At 41.8% G+C, this 20,061-nt stretch overlaps 1 protein-coding gene across 2 annotated transcripts in view; it reads right to left on the reverse strand.

Moving 5' to 3' along the window:
• Window positions 1-14,838, reverse strand: part of LOC149451727 (protein FRA10AC1) — an 81,104-nt gene extending 66,266 nt beyond the window's left edge. Inside the window, exons 1-2 of one of the 2 annotated variants that reach the window (XM_089690317.1) lie at window positions 14,701-14,838; window positions 6,307-6,383 (exon numbers count right to left, since the gene is read on the reverse strand). In XM_089690317.1, coding sequence (XP_089546443.1) covers window positions 6,307-6,383; window positions 14,701-14,715 — 92 coding nt within the window. In that variant the 5' untranslated portion in view covers window positions 14,716-14,838. Of the gene's footprint in view, window positions 1-6,226; window positions 6,384-14,700 lie in introns of those variants that run through there. The other variant, XM_089690318.1, reaches the window with a different exon arrangement.
• Window positions 14,839-20,061: the final 5,223 nt, after the last annotated feature.

Raw genomic sequence — 20,061 nt, forward strand, 5'->3', positions numbered from 1 at the left:
TTTACAGATAATATTCAGGGATAAATACAGATATAAAAAATCACTTGATTTTTTTGTATGATACGAAAAATACAAACACAAGACATTAAAAGGTTAGTGCTGATATATTATTGTAGTCTTTGTACATTTAATTTAATTCCATACGGTATGGCTAACCCCATTGCCCAAATATATATATATACAGTTACATCTTTTTATCATAACTATACAATCTACTGTATGAGTAACAAATATGACAACTGGTAGACTGGTGTCCCCTCTGACACATTTTGCAGATTTAATCTCACTTCTTCAAGAGGAAATGACAGTTTCGTAGTGCCAAGTGTACATACTATATATCATAAATTAACTTTCTTTAAAAACCACTACCCCAAGAGGACAAGTGTATATACTGTAGATGCAGGACAAGTGTATATACTGTAGATGCAGATGGTGGCTAAAGATTTCGCACAGACGTGGTATGTACCCTTAGTGGTTACTAGGCTATACCCTAGTCTTGTTTCATTACTTTAGTGACTGAAAGGTTGGGTCTACTCCTATAGCCACTATTCTATGGAGGACAGTGCAAACCAAGTTCCGGGGGTATAAGGACCATTCACATCTACAGCAATCTGAAAAACATCCCATAATACTCCATTGGAAATAAAAGAGGAGTCCTTCAGCCCTCATATGAAAACTTATAAATTGGGGTTTAGTTTGGTATTTTCAGACAAACAGTCATTATAATTTGTTTCATGATTTTTATCATAATATAACTTTTTCATATAGAGTTACCATTGTACATATTGGTGGCAAAAAAAGAGAATGCCACCCTTACAGACAGTTAAAAAGATTACTGATGTCATTGCACAGGCTCTGTCAGAGGATATTGGTCCCAGAACTATGCAGACACCATCCAATGGGAAGCCAAATTGGCCATAGCTCAAGTAACCCCTAAGAAACCTCTGGAAGAACCCTAGCATTCCACAGAACCCTTGTTTGAGAATAGCTGCTGTAAGGTGCAAAGGTTTAGAAAGGCTGGATTAGATAATCAAATGAGCAGCACACAAGCTTTGATGGCCTCCTTTCATTCTGGCGGATACCAGCCTTCAAGCTACATCTTCAAATCTGGTATTTTCTTTCCATAATTAGAAAGCAGATTTAAATTTTCTGACTGAATAAACATATTAATGTAATTGACGGACACAATAAGCAAAAATTATTTATGAGGCTTTCAGAGAAGCGAGCTGAAAGATCTCCAAGGTGCATTAGAAACCACAAACCTAATTATGAAATCTTCAGGGACCTGACGCCACAAAAGGTCCAAATCACATTCATGTATACAGTCTGTCCTTAAAGGGACCACTGTCCTCTCCTCCTTTCTGGTCTTTTTCATTTTCCGAGAATACATTTTTCAAAGTGTGGTAATTATAGTGTTATCAAGTCAGCTTACCATACTATCCATTGTGTGCTCTTAAAGCATTTTTTAAACCCGTATCCAATAATACACTATATTGCCAAAAGTATTGGGATGCCTGCCTTTACACGCGCATGAACATTAATGGCATCCCAGTCTTAGTCTGTAGGGTTCAATATTGAGTTGGCCCACCCTTTGCAGCTAAAATTATTATTATTATACAGGATTTATATAGCGCCAACAGTTTGCTCAGCGCTTTACAATATAACGGGAGACAATACAGCAACAGTACAGTTCAATACAAGGGGGATTAGGAGGGCCCTGCTCCTCTGAGCTTACAATCTAGGAGATTCAGCTATAAGCTATTCAACTCTTCTGGAAAGGCTGTCCACAAGGTTTAAAAGTGCGTCTATGGGAATGTTTGACAATTCTTCCAGACGTACATTTGTGATGTCAGTCGAGAAGACCTGGCTCACAGTCTTCACTCTAATTAATCCCAAAGGTGTTCTATTGGGTCAGGACTCTGTGCAGGTCAGTCCAGTTCCTCCACCCCAAAGTTGCTCATCCATGTCTTTATGGGCCTTGCTTTGTGCACTGGTGCGCAGTCATGTTGGAAGGGCCCATCCCCAAACTGTTCCCACAAAGTTGGGAGCATGAAATTGTCTTGGTAAGCTGGCGCCTTAAGAGTTCCCTGGAACTAAGGAGCCAAGCCCAACCCCACCAAACCTTCTACTTGGCTTGATTTTATACACCTGAATCCAATGATTTGGAGGAGTTTCCCAATACCTTTGGCAATATAGTGTATGTGCTTACAGCAGTGGTGTCCAACTGTTCAATATTCCTACACAGATTAGACAATAAGATCTATTCTCTACCAGGCGTGAAAGAAATGGTAAACTCTGTATATACACATGTATTTAATTGTCTATCTTTGTCTTGTTTTCTCCACTGCAGCCAAAATCCTTGGCATCATAATAACTCTTCTGCCACATAATCACATTCCTTAGACTCTGATAAGAGACTAGCCTGCACTGTTTCAGTTACTTCCCTTGTCATCCTGAGAGAGGTTCACATCAGAATCACACAGGAGCTCACAGGTTACATTTGCAGGGGTGAAAATGGAACCTCTAACAACCAAGTGATAAACATACAGCATACAGTGAAGACATATAAAGATATCATCCAGCAATAAGAAAAAAGGACCTCTCAATGACCCTGACATCATATTCCTACCAAGCAATGTAAACACCACAGTGTGCAAATACAGAAATCTTATACATAACAATATTTCTGTATTTGCACACTGGTGTTGTTTATATACACAAGCACTAGATGTATACCCATACACGGGTGACGTGATACAAAGAATGCAAATACACAATTTGTTTCAAATAATATTGCAGAGACATGCGACTCTTTTCTGGATGAATGCACAAGCGTAACTCACAATCAAACTGTGGCCCTCATGCTGGATTTGGTCTTTTGCTTGCCTTTATACAGCCCTTTGGGCACTACTGCTGCCATTGACGCAAGGCGCTATTCCTCCCACTGACACCAATTATGAGGCACCATTCATTTTAGAGAACCCAACAGTGAGGCAAAATTCCTCCCATTGACACCAAGGACCCCGTATGATTCCTACCAATGACATCAACATTGGGGCACTATTCCTCCCACTGACACTAACAAACAATGGGGCACTATTCCTCTCAGGGACACCAACAATGGGGCACCATTCTTCTTACTGACATCAACCATGTGGCAAAATTCCTCTCACTGATTGAAAGTGATAAAACACTTTTTCTTCCACTAACACAAAAGATGGGGCACTATTCCTCCCCTTGACATCAGTGATGGGGCACCATTCCTTTCAATGACACAAAAGATTGGGCACTATTCTTCCTACTAACACCAACGATGGGGCACTATTACGTTCACAAGAACCAATGATGGGGCATAATTCTTCCCAGTAACACCAATGATAAGGCACTATTCCTCCTTCTACTGACCACAGATGCTATAAAATCTTTTTACACCTACTGATGACCAAGCCTGAGAAATTGTCCATTTGCTGGGGTATTTTCTACTCCTACTGGTCACAATCTGGCCCCCCTAAAGTCTGAAGGACAGTGAACTGCTTAGAAAGTTTGGAGACCCCCTGGACTAGTACATCCAGCTCATCTGGACATACGTGCACGGGATTGCCGAGTCAAGCAATAAAAAAAAGAGCTCTGCGCTTAGATTCAAACTAAAATGGCGACATATTATTATTATTATTATTATTATACAGGATTTATATAGCCCAACAGTTTTCTCAGCGCTTTACAATATAACGGGAGACAGTACAGCAACAATACAGTTCAATACAAGAGGGATAGGATGGCCCTGCTCCTAGGAGCTTACAATCTCTATGTTATGTACTGTGACCAGGTCAAGAGTCATTGCAGCAGAATTTTAACCACGTGCTAGATTATGTTAAGATGTGCAACAAACACATTCCATGTCTTTTATGAACAGAGGTCAATGATGTCTAGATTCCCAGACCAAATTCAGCAACATTGGTAAACTTTACTCATTCACCCAAGCAGCATTGGCTAATAACTTCATGTGTTTTGATTTTAGTTTAAACCAATATGCTGCAATGGTGTGCACTGAAAAAAAAGCATATTAAATTTTTGTTCAGCAGGTCTGATGCACTGCAGTGCATAGTATTACCAATGAAAAAAAAAAAAACGCACTGCAGAACAGCACAGCACAATTCAAAATGCATATCGGCAGACGTGTTACCATGACTAATTTGCCAACCAAAACAATTCTTACCTTTCTTTCTACACAGCATGGATGCTGCGGCTGTCTGAAGACGAGAACTGAATGAGAGAAATCTATGAATGTATGGCCAGCCTTAGGCCTAGTTCACATGTCTCTGCTTTTAAATGTTTATCTAAAGATCAATGGGGTTGACTAACTAAAGACAAATAAACTCTTCATGTTGCAAGGGAAGTTGCATTTTGGAGGGGAATTATGCCCAGAGCTTATTGAATTAGTTGAAGCTTCATCATTCAATCATGTGCAAGCAAAAATGCTTTTTTTTCCCCTTGCACATGGTTAGGTATTCTTTGCAAAGTGAAATTTCCCCACATTCACTAAGCTCTGGGGAAAATTCCCTTGCAAAGTTTGGATGTTGCAGGCTACAACTCTTTCAGAGTCACCGACAGAGAACAAGCATGCAGCAAGTGAGCATGAAGTCAAAGCTCTGATCTACATTCTTCTTCTGGGTCAACAATTTAGAAAGCATAGAAGCTGAATGATGCGCAGAATAAGCCCGGCAGCTAGCATTTTTACAAAAGATTAGGATTTAACCCATAAAAGCTAGTCAGGAATGTAATGTGTCAGGTTGCCATGGCAGCTCGCTTTTCCTTTCTGGCACATTTCATAAACGAGACTCATTGTACAGTCACAATAAATTATACCCATATGTTGTACTGAGCAGCTCTGAAAAAAACTAAGCAAAAATATTCTGTTTTTAATAGTGTACTCTTCCCTCTAAGTGATGACAGAATCCTGTGATGAATTATATGTGGATGAGAGATCTAATGAGTGATGCTGGGAACAGATGGAATAAAAGTCTGTATGGACTCAGCTCCAAATATTTAACACAAGCTGACAGTAAAACACAACTGAGGACCAAGCTAAACCCATTAGGCCTGTTTTTCATCTCTCATTTGTGTTACATGTTTCCAAGGGATCCATTTATATAACCATATTAAATAAAGGCTTGGCTTCTTTAATCTTAATACAGAAAGATAGGTTTAGCCATCTCTCCATTTGCATTTGTAGTAAAGGAGGTGTTCAACAAACTCAGGTTCCCCCCCCCCCCCCATTCCTGTTTTCCTCTCCTCTTATGTTAGGAAAAATCTCTCAATTTCATGAAATTTCACACACTAACATGATGTGAATATAAGTTTGACTGAGAACAAGAGACATTGCTGTAAGCACATCTGCTTTTCTATACAGGCATCTCTGCATACATCGCTAAGACATTTATGTCACATCCGAAGCACTTTCATTCCATGGTTAGTAGATCGTCCGAAGTGGAGTATTCTGTTAAAGTTTCCACTAAAGTCAAGAGGAAAAAACGGAAGTTTAACCCCAAAAGAGGCTGTTGAGTTGTGGAGGGAAAAAAAAGAAGAACATTTAGAGGTAATACACTTCTGGAAACAAGCATTACCCAGCTCCATTCTTTTTTATTTTAGGGTCTATGAGACCTATCTTGACAAAAATATAAATAAGTGAAATAGCTTTTAACCTTTAAAGAAATGAGATGTTAAAATATACACAGATGATCCTATACTACGACCTAAAATGAAGAACACAAAACAAAGTGAATTCCAAGTGGGGTGGAAGGGTTGCCTACACAACTGATCTCAAATGATCCTCTTAATCTGTGCCAGCGCCTGATGTCTCTCTATCTGAAGATTAGAATTAAAAGTCCCTAAAACCCAATTGAACCCTCTTAAATTATTACTGTAATGCAGTCATATTGCATTTGCAGCAATAAACATGGCTCTTCTATTATTTTTTTTTATTTCCCCTGCAGTCCGACAGGCTCCAATGAACACTGTGTTAATCAACATCACTCCCCGAGTAGTGCTGCTGATTCGGCAGTGTTCAGGGAACCATGTGGGAGATCTAGGCTGGTTTTTTTTCGGTGTGAGAGTCTATTTGCTGTTAGTCAAAGGGTTTTTAGTCTATTGTATTCCATGCAGCGAATTTACTCTGTTAATTTACTAGCCAAGTCTCTCTCTTTTCTGCAGACAAGAGTATCTCTACCTGCACTGAGACTCCCAGCAGAAGCCTTCAGACTGAAGAAATAATTCCAAATAAACAATAGACATCTTGGAACTTGTTACCGTCTTTTCTTTGCATTTCTGTCCAGTTCTTCATCCTCATCGCTAAAATCTGATTCGTAGTCTCGGTAGCCATGTGCCTGTATAAAAAAATAAATAATAAAATGTAAGCTTCTCAACTGTGACAGGTACCAGCTTCCCCCCTTTACAATGAGTAACTTCAAGGATAAATTTACACTTATGTCTTCCCATATACAGTGGATATAAAAAGCCTGCACAACCCTGTTAAAATGTCAGGTTTCTGTGATGTAAAAAAATGAGACAAAGATAAATCATTTCAGAACTTTTTCCACTTTTAATGTAACCTATAAACTGTACAACTCAGTTGAACAACAAACTGAAATCTTTTAAGTGGAGGGAAGCAAAAATAAAAAACTAAAATAATATGGTTGCATAAGTGTGCACACCCTTAAACCAATACTTTGTTGAAGCACCTTTTGATTTGATTCCAGCACTCAGTCTTTTTGGGGATGAGTCTATCAGCATGGCACATCTTGACTTGGCAATATTTGCCCACTCTTCCTTGCAAAAACACTCCAAATCTGTCAGATTGCGAGGGCATCTCCTGTGCACAGCCCTCTTCAGATCACCCCACATATTTTCGATCGGACTCAGGTCTGGGCTCTGACTGGGCCTTTCCAAAACTTTAATCTTCTTCTGGTGAAGCCATTCCTTTGTTGATTTGGATGTATGCTTTGGGTCGTTGTCATGCTGAAAGATGAAGTTCCTCTTCATGTTCAGCTTTCTAGCAGAAGCCTGAAGGTTTTGTGCCAATATTGACTGGTATTTGGAACTGTTCATAATTCCCTCTACCTTGACTAAGGCCCCAGATCCAGCTGAAGAAAAACAGCCCCAAAGCATGATTCTGCCACCACGCTTCATTGTAGGTATGGTGTTCTTTTGGTGATGTGCAGTGTTATTTTTGCACTAAACATATCTTTTGGAATTACATTTGGAATAAAAGTTCAACCTTGGTTTCATCAGACCAGAACACATTTTCCCATATGCTTCTGGGAGACTTCAGATGTGTTTTTGCAAAATGTAGCCGGACTTGGATGTTTTCTTCGCAAGAAAAGGTTTCCATCTTGCTGCTCTACCCCATAGCCCAGACATATGAATACAGGAGATTGTTGTCACATGTACCACACAGCCAGTACTTGCCAGATATTCCTGCAGCTCCTGCAATGTTGCTGTAGGCCTCTTTGTAGCCTCCCAAACCAGTTTTCTTCTTGTCTTTTCATAAATTTTAGAGGGACGTCCAGTTCTTGGTAATGTCACTGTTGAACCATATTTCTCCACTTGATGATGACTGTCTTCTCTGTGTTCCATGGTATATCTAATGCCTTGGAAATTCTTTGTACCCTTCTCTTGACTGGTATCTTTTAATAATGAGATCCCTCTGATGTTTTGTAAGCTTTCTGCAGACCATGGCTTTTGCTGTAGGATGTGACTAAGGAAATGTCAAGAAAGACATAGAACAGCTGAACTTTATGTGGGTTTAATCATAGGCACCTTAAAATGATGGCAGGTGTGTGCTGACTCCTATTTAACATGATTGTGAATGTAATTGCTTAATTCTGAACAGGGTGGATTTGATTTAAATCACGATTTAAATCACTAGTCTTCTACATAGACTAATTCTTGCTGGTATAACTTTAATATGCAAGTAGCTGAAGATTTTTAGAATAACAACTTTTCATATTAGTTTTTTTATCCCCAGTTTAATAGGTTAATCATTCATATTTGGACAACTTTTCTGTTGTACTTAGGAAGGAGAAAAATAATCATTACCTTAATAATAACAATTTAAATAGATTTATTCAACTGAAACAATAACATTCCAGCATATGTTATTTGCTTAAACATCCATGTTTGTTAACTAATTTGGCTAAACAAAATATATATATTTTAAGAAACTTAGACTGTCAGCCCCTTCCTCCTCACACTTAGTTTCACTTTCTTCTTGTGCAGATCTATTCCACTCCAAACAATCAGAAAAATATTGTTTCTATTCTATTCACTGAACTTCTTGAAACTTAGCACTGAAGGGGTTGATTCTGTATTCATAGGTTTGTAGAAGTTAGGATGAAGGTCTTTTTCTTAACTCTGTTCATGTTACAACATTTTTGCTGTGAAGAAGAGGCATGTGATCAAATTCAGTTTTGAGAACTGCAAAAGTAAACCAAACATCTGTGATAATATCTTGTAGGCAGAGAAACTGCCCAATAATCTTACAAAAACCTCTGGAAGAGCATGACATTGTGAATGGATTCATGGAATTTATTTACCAAAAAGATTAAACATATACAGCCTTATTCTACATAATTAAAAAACTAATCTTTATTTCATGATGGAATAACCTTTGGATGGTAATATATTTTCCTCAAAAAGCATTTTATTCAAAAAAATCCGATTTAAATAAAAAAAAATCCGACTTAAATAAAAAAAATCCGATTTAAATTAAAAAAAATCCGATTTTTAAAAAAAAATCATTGATTTTTATCCACCATTATTTTAGTTTTTAATGTTTACTTCCCCCCTAAAAGATTTCAGCTTGTTGTTCTACTGAGTTGTACAGTTTATAGGTCACATTAAATGTGGAAAAAGTTCTGAAATGATTTATCTTTGTCTCATTTTTTTACATCACAGAAACCTGCCATTTTAACAGGGGTGTGTAGACTTTTTATATCCACTGTAGTGTATTAACACACTCGCACTAATGGGTGCTGTATTACGGCAGTCCTAGTACAGGGGGAAATAAAATGTGCAATCATAGTTTTTATAGTGCATCAGGCCAAGATGCATGGTGTAGGTGACCACCACTGTAAAGAGCATTGAGGTGTCATCACAACATACCACAGCTGCCCAGTTTTGACTTTTGTTATATCAGCACGGCTTGGGACCCAACCACCACATGCATGCATAGCTGCCTCATTAGCACCCAGCTTGTTACATGAGACACCTGAAGGAGGGAGAAGCTGGCATGGCCAGCAGGGACTGCCAGAAGAGGAGGAAAGTCACATTTCTGTGCAATAAAATAAACAATTTACCTTTAGTATCCCCTTAAACTTTAAATTGAACATTGAAAACATTCAATGCACTCTGCCTGTTCTGCCCTCATCAGTTACATTGTTCTCAGCTATCTCTGTAAACAGCAAAACACCCCCTGGAGATGAGAGAAGAATGGGGTACTTAGTACAGTGAGTGTCCTCAGCCTAAGACAGGTAGTGTATTATGTATTACTCTCTGGATCACTGGGTGAAAATGATGGGAACATGCCACTGTACCTAAGGATTGTAAGCTGTGACATCATGGGGTTTATATACTAAAGGCAAATAGACTGTGTACTTGAAAGTAGTTGCACTAATTTTCCCCAGAGCATAGTGAATGAGGTAAAGCTCTGATGATTTCCATGATCCAATCACATGCAAGCAAAAATGCGTCTCATTTTCCTTGCACCCAATTGGGTATTCAAAGTGAAGCTTCACAACATTCACTTCAAGTGCAGTCTATTTACCTTCAGTAAATCCTTCCCAATGTGTTTTTGTTCTTGTATTTATATACAATTTAAGGCACCAAAACATGGAGAAATGTACATATGATGGAGAGCTAGGCTGAATATGTGCAATGCTAGGATTTTCTGGTCCATCTGTAACAGTACAGAGACTTTTCAAAAATATTGCCACCATACACAAAAGCTTATACTACCATATATTTTATTTAGAGACAATTGCACACACATACATAAGTGATAAAAACATTAAAAGTGACAACTAAATGCATTGTACTTCGAATAAATAGATCATTGTAATGGTGTATTTTAACATGGCTATCTATATTATCAAGTTGAATGGGTTATAATTCATATCATGATTACATTACTGTGAGCTCATCAAGGAGATTTCCTTTTATGCTGTGATATATACAGTGCCTTGAAAAAGTATTCATACCCCTTGAAATTTTCCACATTTTGTCATGTTACAACTAAAAATGTAAATATATTTTATTGGGATTTTATGTGATAGACCAACACAAAGTGGCAGATCATTGTGAAGTGGAAGGAAAATGATAAATGGTTTAAAAAAAAAGTGTGGCATGCATTTGTATTCAGCCCCCACCCCTAACTAAAATCTAGTGGAACCAATTGCCTTCAGAAGTCACCTAATTAGTAGAGTCCATCTGTGTGTAATTTAATCTCAGTATAAATACAGCTGTTCTGTGAAGCCCTCAGAGGTTTGCTAGAGAACATTAGTGAACAAACAGCATCATGAAGGCCGAGGAACACACTAGACAGGTCAGGGATAAAGTTGTGAAGTTTAAAGCAGGGTTAGGTTAGAAAAAAAATATCCCACGCTTTGAACATCTCATGGAGCACTGTTCAATCTATCTGCAGAGAATGTTGACACCATTTTTTTTTTTTTTTTTACAAACTAGATTCCCAGTGTATATTGTTTTCATTTAGGAAATTCCATTCATTTCAAAATGGAAAATTAAAAGCAAACGAAATTTTGAAAAACATATACAGGCGTGCCTTGTGAGCTGCTAGGATATACTATTAACCTAAAATGATTTCTTTACTACTGAGCAGTTCTCACCTGGTCACACTCTCATATGTATGCGATTAAAACAGTTTCTACTCAAATGGTGCAGCGCTTCCACTATTTTCATACAATGTGTCTGCAAACTCAACCGCAATATCAATCCACTAAAACAAAATCAAATAGTGCTGCCTGTTTGCGAGCACCATGACATCATATAGTAAGCCCTGCCCCTACATGTTTCATCACAGGGTCACGCCCCACCCCTATGTGTTTCGACACAGGGTCACGTGATTTCCCCCTGATGAAGCCACGTGACCCTGTGACAAAAAACGTAGAGGCGGGGCTTACGTGATGACTTGCAAATAGCGGAGGATCGGTAATATATTGAGGAAAACACATTTATGTAAAGAAATAGTGCTGTAGACACACGCTGGCTATGTTTGGCACAGTATAGCCCCCTGATAATGTGAGTGGCATTCTGTATAAGTATTTGGGAGTGAATAAATGATGTATAAATAATCAGTCTTCATGCACACTGGACGTTTTGATAACGCTGGTAACGTTAGCGGTGTAAAGTCATGTTAAAAATTTGAGTTTTTCAGCTTTTGGTAACAAAAAAAAAGTCCAAAAAAGCCGTTTTGTGGCGTTTTACAGCGTTTTTCAGCGCTAGAGTGTTTTTACAGCTAAAAAAATGTTGATTACAATCTATGTGTGCATGGACACATAGGATAACATGCTGGGGGGTTTACTAGCTGTAGAAAAAAACCCGCCAAAAGCCAAAAACAGCCGCTGTAAAAACGTCAAGTGTGCATGAGGACTCAAGCACAATGTAGTCTTTTTCCTTATGCATGCTGAGCGGTGGAGACGGTCTTTAAGGTTGCAGTGTTGAATAACCCTGAGGAGGATTAGATATATATACAAAAAGCCAAGAGAGTGAGACCATCACCAGAGCAAGTTACCTACGAGGCCACAGAGTTATTATATGTCCAACTGAGGGACACAAGCTAGGCTTGACCTTAAAGTATATGTAAGGTCATGGAGGCCAGGTGAGAGCACAACTGATGGAGGTGTCACAAGAGTGGAGGACAAAGGAGCAAAAGTAAGAGAAAGCAGCCGATCACAAAGTATATGTGCCTTTAGTAAATCAACCCCGCTGTATGGGATATAGTGAAAACGAAGTTGGGAAGTACTTTTGAATGACATTCTTGTAGTCACCAAATGTACAGAGAACTTTCCTTCAAATGTTCCTACGACTGTTCATTCAAATATCTACTAGCGTATAGCCAGCTTTAGTGGTGTATTTTAATGTGGTCCTTAATGTGCACCTTTACAGGAAGAAAAGGAAAGGTGAAGTAACACTGGACACCTTAAAGTGGAACTGCAATACACTTGAGTACCACAAACAAAAAATGCTACTTAATTTATTGTTTATAAACTCCCCCATCCATCCATGTCTCCATGCTTTATTTTGCTTAGAAATCATTTTAAAAAAACACCCCTTGGCATTTTTGGCAGTAGCCATCTAGAGTAAGGGCAGATGACTTATATAGCATTTACTTCCTGGAACTCATCTGTCCTTAGCTAATGCATTGACTGAGCTGAGAATCTTCCCTCCCCTCCTGAAGAGTCCTGGGATATATGACATCATTTGACCTAGGCAGGAAACCAGGAAGTAACTGAAGAAATGTAAAAACAAAAAAAAAAAGTTTAAAACAAGTAATCACCCTTTCCTATCCATCTACTAATGCTAGCAGCATAAGGATTAAAAATAGACAATATCGATTGACAGAGTGAAGTTCCACTTTAAGACCAGCCCACCTCCCCCCCCCCCCCCCCCCCCCGTTCCTGTGTACTTACCTCAATAATCAATCAACCATCGGGGCCCATACAGCTGATTTAGTGGTCCAAGGATCTGAAATCCTCGCTCTTCTGTGTGGGGCTTCTAGGATGGATCAGATTCATGCTCTGTGCCTGTGCTGACTAATCAGAATCTCTCTCATCCATCCCAGAAGCACCGCACAGAGGAGAGGGAGAAGAGTGGGGATTTCAGATCGCTGGACCACTACATTGGCTGTGTGGCCACTGACAACTCAGCATCCCCAGAGGTAAGCACAGCAGGGACCAGGGAAGGGGGTGGGGAAGGTGTGCAATGCTAGTTCACATTTTCATTTTTTTCAATAACATTGAACTAACCCTATCACTCCAAACTCCAGACAAATATTTTGTGCAGAATACAGAGGGGAAGCATGCTGGGATTTATAGTCCTCCTAGAGGGACCTTTACTGCCATGCAATCGTCCTGGAGGAGCCTGATCAACTGTGTGCACTGCCAGGAAAACCATGCTGGGACATGTAGTTCTCTTGGAGGCATTTACTACTATGTACACTTTCATACAGGAAATGCTGGGACTAATAATGCTGTCAGCAAAGCATGCTGGGACTTGTAGTGCTCCTAAGGGGACCTCCACTGCCTGAGGGTAAAGCTGGGACATGTAGTCCTCGTGGACGTGTTTGCTGAGCTCTGTATACTGCCATGTAGGGAATGCTGGGAAATGTAGTCCTCGTGGACAGGTTTGCTGAGCTCTGTATACTGCCACGCAGGGAATGCTGGGACATGTAGTCCTCGTGGACGTGCGTGCTGAGCTCTGTATACTGCCACGCAGGGAATGCTGGGACATGTAGTCCTCGTGGACAGGTTTGCTAAGCTCTGTATACTGCCACGCAGAGAATGCTGGGACATGTAGTCCTCGTGGACGTGTTTGCTGAGCTCTGTATACTGCCACGCAGAGAATGCTGGGACATGTAGTCCTCGTGGACGTGTTTGCTGAGCTCTGTATACTGCCATGTAGGGAATGCTGGGAAATGTAGTCCTCGTGGACAGGTTTGCTGAGCTCTGTATACTGCCACGCAGGGAATGCTGGGACATGTAGTCCTCGTGGACGTGCGTGCTGAGCTCTGTATACTGCCGAGCTCTGTATACTGCCACGCAGGGAATGCTGGGACATGTAGTCCTCGTGGACAGGTTTGCTAAGCTCTGTATACTGCCACGCAGAGAATGCTGGGACATGTAGTCCTCGTGGACGTGTTTGCTGAGCTCTGTATACTGCCACGCAGGGAATGCTGGGACATGTAGTCCTCGTGGACAGGTTTGCTGAGCTCTGTATACTGCCGAGCTCTGTATACTGCCACGCAGGGAATGCTGGGACATGTAGTCCTCGTGGACAGGTTTGCTGAGCTCTGTATACTGCCACGCAGAGAATGCTGGGACATGTAGTCCTCGTGGACGTGTTTGCTGAGCTCTGTATACTGCCACGCAGGGAATGCTGGGACATGTAGTCCTCGTGGACAGGTTTGCTGAGCTCTGTATACTGCCACGCAGAGAATGCTGGGACATGTAGTCCTCGTGGACGTGTTTGCTGAGCTCTGTATACTGCCACGCAGAGAATGCTGGGACATGTAGTCCTCGTGGACGTGTTTGCTGAGCTCTGTATACTGCCACGCAGAGAATGCTGGGACATGTAGTCCTCGTGGACGTGTTTGCTGAGCTCTGTATACTGCCACGCAGGGAATGCTGGGACATGTAGTCCTCGTGGACAGGTTTGCTGAGCTCTGTATACTGCCACGCAGGGAATGCTGGGACATGTAGTCCTCGTGGCCGTGTTTGCTGAGCCCTGTATACTGCCACGTAGGGAATGCTGGGACATGTAGTCCTCGTGGACATGTTTGCTGAGCCCTGTATACTGCCACGCAGGGAATGCTGGGACATGTAACCTCACCAGTGCAGAGCTCCAGCCTCTATCCGTATGACTTCCCCCCCATCCCCGCTCAGCTCCAGACACAGGCACACATATACTTACATAGTTGGCCGTCATTTTTATTGCTGTGTTATTCCCCCCTCTTCATACACAGCACACTGGGTGCTACAACATAAACAGTCCGATGGGAAACATTACATGTCGGCGCTTGGTTCCGGGATCTGCAGTACCGACACACGGACAGCAGGGGGCGGGATGAGGAGCCAGTGAGGTGGGGAATGCAGCACAGGGTGGACGAGCCGAGAAAAGAGCCAATCAGGTGCTGCCCAGGAGCAACTTGGTGCAATTTGCTCGCTAATAGGGGGAATTGGGCCGCAATTTAGGCGCTAAGAAGGCGTAGCTCAGGCGCTACTAAACCTTGTGCGCTAAGAAGGTGCAATTTAGGCGCTAAGAAGGCGTAACTCAGGCGCTACTAAACGGAACTTGTGTGCTAAGAAGGTGCAATGTAGGCGCTGAGTGTATATTAGGAATGGTGGTGAGAGATGATATTCAGTGAATCCTGTTATGAGAGAATTCTATAAGCTGCCATTGCTGACTGGTGTGTGAAATGCCAGTTTCCTGGCTGTAATTCTGCTTCAGTACTTCCTGAGGCAGCAGAATAATACGGGGGAAGGGTCTAGGCTTCAAACTGACTTCACTTGCTGCATGCTTGTTCAGCATGTGTGTATGAGACACTGGTGAAGGTGTGGATCTCCACGGTAGGGGGAATTGTCCCTGAGCGGGGGAGGGTCTCATGTTTGTATGAAGAGGGGAGCAGCTCAGAGGTGAGCACAGGCCGTCTACGTCGCCATCACATGAGAAAAAGTTTCTACAATTTCACCAAATTTTGTATCTAAACCACCAAACTTTCTGCTCACACCTCTACAGCCGCACAGAAGGTTCTGGATTCAGGCCTCACTCATCCGCTTGTTACTTTGGCAGACGTGACAACCACCATAGGAACGGCCCATCCCCCACCCTGTCCACACAGCCCAGAAATCCCTGGAGACTGGCATCACTTCTGAAGATGGTGTTTGCCTGGCAATAATAATACATTAAGACAACAATCCAATCCCATACTAATACATCCAACTGTCACTGTTGTCTCCAATCACATTTAGTTTTCTTTACCCCCTTCGTAACCAGGCCATTTTTTGCGTTACGGTACTGCGTTACTTTGCCTGACAATTGTGCGGTCATGCAATGCTGCACCCAAATGAAATTTATGTCTTTTTTTTCCCACAAATTGAGCTTTCTTTCGGTGGTATTTGATCGCCTGTGCGCTTTTTATTTTTTGCGCTATAAAAAAAGGACCGACAATTTTGAGAAAAAAACTATATTTTGTACTTTTTGCTATAAAACGTCCAGTAAAAAAATTAAAAAATCAAGTTTAGTTATAAATTTAGGCCAAAATGTATTCTGCGACATGTCTTTGCTAAAAAAAAATCCCAATACGTGTAAATTAATTTTACGTGCAAGTTATAGATTCTACAAAGGGAATATATACTGAATTTTTTTTTATACTAATGTGGCGATTAGCGACTTATGGCGGGACTGCTGCAGACATTCTGACACTGGGGGGGGGAACTGACTTGGGGTCACTGACATCTCCAGTGACACCAATACAGTGATCAGTGCAAAAAAGAGCACTGACACTGTACTAATGGCACTGAGGAGGAAGGGGTTAACATTTGGAGGCAATCAAAGGGTTAACTGTGTGATGGGAGTGTTTTCCTAGGGGGCAGGGGGGTGTGCTTCATTGTAGGCACACTGATCGGGATGCCTGTGCTCAGCCATCCCGATCAGTGTGCCCAAACTGACAGAGAGGAGGGCTGCATTATAAACAGTTTGCCAGTAATCACCAGGACCCGGTGATTGACACCCATTACCGCAATGTGCGGCGCAGGTAGGGCAGTCACGCCTCGCACGGCCCCCCTACCCCGAAATGCTAAATCGTGTATATATATGTGATTTTGTGCAGCGGTGCCGCCCTGCCGCAGTGAAAGTACTGTGGCTGGTCGGCAACCGGTTAAACATGTCCAATAAAAATCTTTTTAAAAATTACATTTCGGCATAAATTTAGGGCACAATGTATTCTGCGACATGTCTTTGCTAAAAAAAAATCCCAATACGTGTAAATGAATTGGTTTACAAGAAATATATAGCATTTACATATGGCAGTATATATACTGGAATTTTGCGGGATTGTGGTGGGCATTCTGACACTGGGGAGAACTAACTTGGTGTCACTGACACCACCAGTGACACCAATACAGTGGTCAGTGCTAGTAAAAAGCACTGACACTGTACTAATGGCACTGGGCAGGAAGGGGTTAACATCTGGGGCAATCAAAGGGTTAGCTGTGTGTGTTTTACTATGAGGCTGTGTGTGCTTTTCACTGTAAGCACACACAGCAGGAGCTGACAGCCAGTAATACTCGGCAATCACTGGGTGCTGGCGAGTAATCACCTTCCGGGACCCGGTGATTGATAGCCGAGGCCGTGCACGCCCCATACCCAGAAATGCAAAATCACATATATTTGTGATTTTGCGCATCTGTGCCCCCCTGTAGAAGTATTTCTGCTATAGGCCAGACGGGAAGCGGTTAATGAAAGTGCATCGAAGTTGCAGCATGCTGGACTTTTTTTTTTTTTTTTTTTTTAAGTGCACCTCACTTAAAACATACTGGTGTGAATGAGGCCTGACGCCCCTCTTCACTATAGTGGGGGGGACATGTCTGCTGACTAAGAGGGAGAGCACTGAGTTACTTCCTATGAGTTGCGCAGTTTCACAGTAAAGCTACTGTCACTGTCGCATGTCATAAATGCGGTACAAATATGCATTTTTAGTGCATTTTCTGGGTGCCTATTACCCACCAAACATTTCTTTGTATTGATTGTCACTTGATGGTGGGGACTCCTGCAGGAGTTTCTGTCCAGTGCAGGCAGGTCTCAGTGAGGTGCAGGTGGACTGTGCGCTGAATCAGGAAGACAACACTGCCTTGCATAAAGTCTTACTAAGGGGTTGATTTACTAAAGGTAAATATACTGTGCAGTGTAAGTGCCGTTGCTTTATACCCAAGGGGAAGCTCTGAAATGAGGCAAAGCTCTGCTGTTTTTTTTCATCCGATCGTGTGCAAGCAAAAATGCTGTTTTTTTTTTTAAATTTTCCTTGCAAGTTCCCCTCAGTTCTAGAGCAACTGCACTTTTAGTGCACTTGCAGTGCACAGCCTATTTGCCTTTAGTAAATCAACCCCAAGTGAGCATTGTCATCCTATGGCAAGAAGTCCATTAGAGGACTCAGGGCTCATTGATAAGGGCGAGTAACTTCGGCACCGGTAAGAAATGTCTGAACCTGGACACAGACAGTTTGGGGTTTATTTACTAAAGCTGGAGAGTCCAAAATCAGACTCCCTTCTGCATAGAAACCAATCAGCTTCCAGGTTTCATTGCCAAAGCTTCATTGAACAAGCTGAGGTTAGAAGCTGATTGGTTTCTATGCAGAAGGGAGTCTGATTTTGGACTCTCCAGCTTTAGTAAATAAACCCCTTTGCGTCCAAAGCCGGAAATTCTGGATGCATCCACACTGGCCGCAGCTAATCATCCAATGTGTATGTGGCCATAGCATAGATTGCTGCTGTGTGCATCTGAACACAGCAGCCTAATTGCACATATTAGGCTCCATTCACACTTATGTGACTTGTCCAAAGTCGCCCCCCATGTTTCCCTATGGGTACCATTCATATCTGAGCTACTTCAAAATTGCTCCTCCACTGCTTTGTTCCAACTTCCATGCGACTTGAGGGCCATAGACTACATAGAAACCCTCCAAAGTCGCATGAAAGTTGCACCTGAATGTTGTACATGCAACATTTGTGCGACTGTGTGCAGCAGAAACAATTATCCTTAGTCAAAGTCGCACCAAAGTTGCACTCATCCAAAGTCACATCAGGTTGCAATGGAAATCGCACGGGTTTGAAGTCGTACAAGCGTGATGGGAGCCTGAACAAGCCCTTACTAGCAGGATCCCCAGGTACAAATACAGGCATTGCTATCTTCAAGAAGAAAGGCCTTGGCATCTGTAATGGAGAGTGAGCTGATATACTTTATATTTTCACTGTGGGTTTATGTATACATTAAAACTCTTCTTCCTTTTAAGTTTGCTGTACTGCCCTTCTCCCTGAAGCCCCATCATTTTTTTAATTCCTATTATACATACGTTTTTTCCTGCAGTCTTTTGGCCAGTCCATTGATGTCACATGACCTTCTCCTCCCTCCTGGATAGCATGGTGTGTGAAAGCATGCTGTTCCAAGAGTACAACAAGCCCAGTCTGTCAGAATGATGTGCCCCCATGGGTCATGTCTGTGATGACGTGGGCTCACAAGAAGTGGGTTTAATAACGCTAGGCATCATTTGACCTGAATGTGGAGCATGAAGCTGAAGCCTGAGCTGTTATTTTTTTATATATATTACATCAGCGAAGCCATGAATTTATTTCAGAAACTTGTGGTTGGGCTTTAATGGTGAGAACAAGTGCTAAAATAGTTACTATATGTTACTAATTTGAACAGACAGGCAAAATGCATGTGCATGCCAAAAGTTAAGTTCTTCATAATAAGCTACAGCAGAGGGATTGCATTTCCAGGAATTTGTCGGACAATCCATAGAAAAGTTGGCGCTGCACCTGTAGTGAACGCATTCTTGATTCTGTTTCATTAATGTGTTTAACTCTCAGTCTGCTGAGAACACATTATTATCTCCATTGTATTGGTATTGAACTAGTAAGGCATCATGCACATGGGGCACATGGGGCATTTAGTTTAGGTGCGGGCTAAAGGCACAGACGCAGTCTGCATTCTGAGCATTTGTTCCTGGGTGCATCAGTACCGCTTGGTGCACCACCCAGGCACAGGCACTTTCAGCCTCTCTTGGGGCTCATTTACACATGCGTAAGCCCTCTAAAGAGTGATGCACAGTGAATCACTCTTTAGAGTGTGTTTAACAGTGGTGAGGAGGCTTTATGTTAACTCCTCACAGCCTTTTTAACCCTAATAAATTGCACCCCCATGCCACAGCTGTGTGCATTGCATAATCAGTGTGATGAGTTGTGGTAACATGGCTTTAAAGGAAAAGTATAAGCAAAGCCTTTTCGGCTGTACTTCTATGGATCACAGGAGTGCAATTCATTCTGCTCTCCTGTGACCTCATTTCAACTGACAGCAGGCTGAAGCCCTCTGTTGCTGATGTCATAGAGCCGGTCCAGGCTCTGAAAGGATCTTGCCCATATGGTCAGAATTGGCCCCGGCAGCTGGCTTGGTCTCTCAGAATGCTGTTGAGAGAAAGAACCTGCCCCTACTGTCCTCTCCACAGCCTGGCACTCCAGTGAGTACTAGAGGGGCGGAGCAGAGAGCCCATGACTAAAG

The sequence above is a fragment of the Staurois parvus genome, unplaced genomic scaffold (assembly GCF_062004578.1).
Source record: "Staurois parvus isolate SC_StPar_1 unplaced genomic scaffold, SC_StPar_1.0 ptg000525l, whole genome shotgun sequence".
Taxonomy (NCBI): domain Eukaryota; kingdom Metazoa; phylum Chordata; class Amphibia; order Anura; family Ranidae; genus Staurois; species Staurois parvus.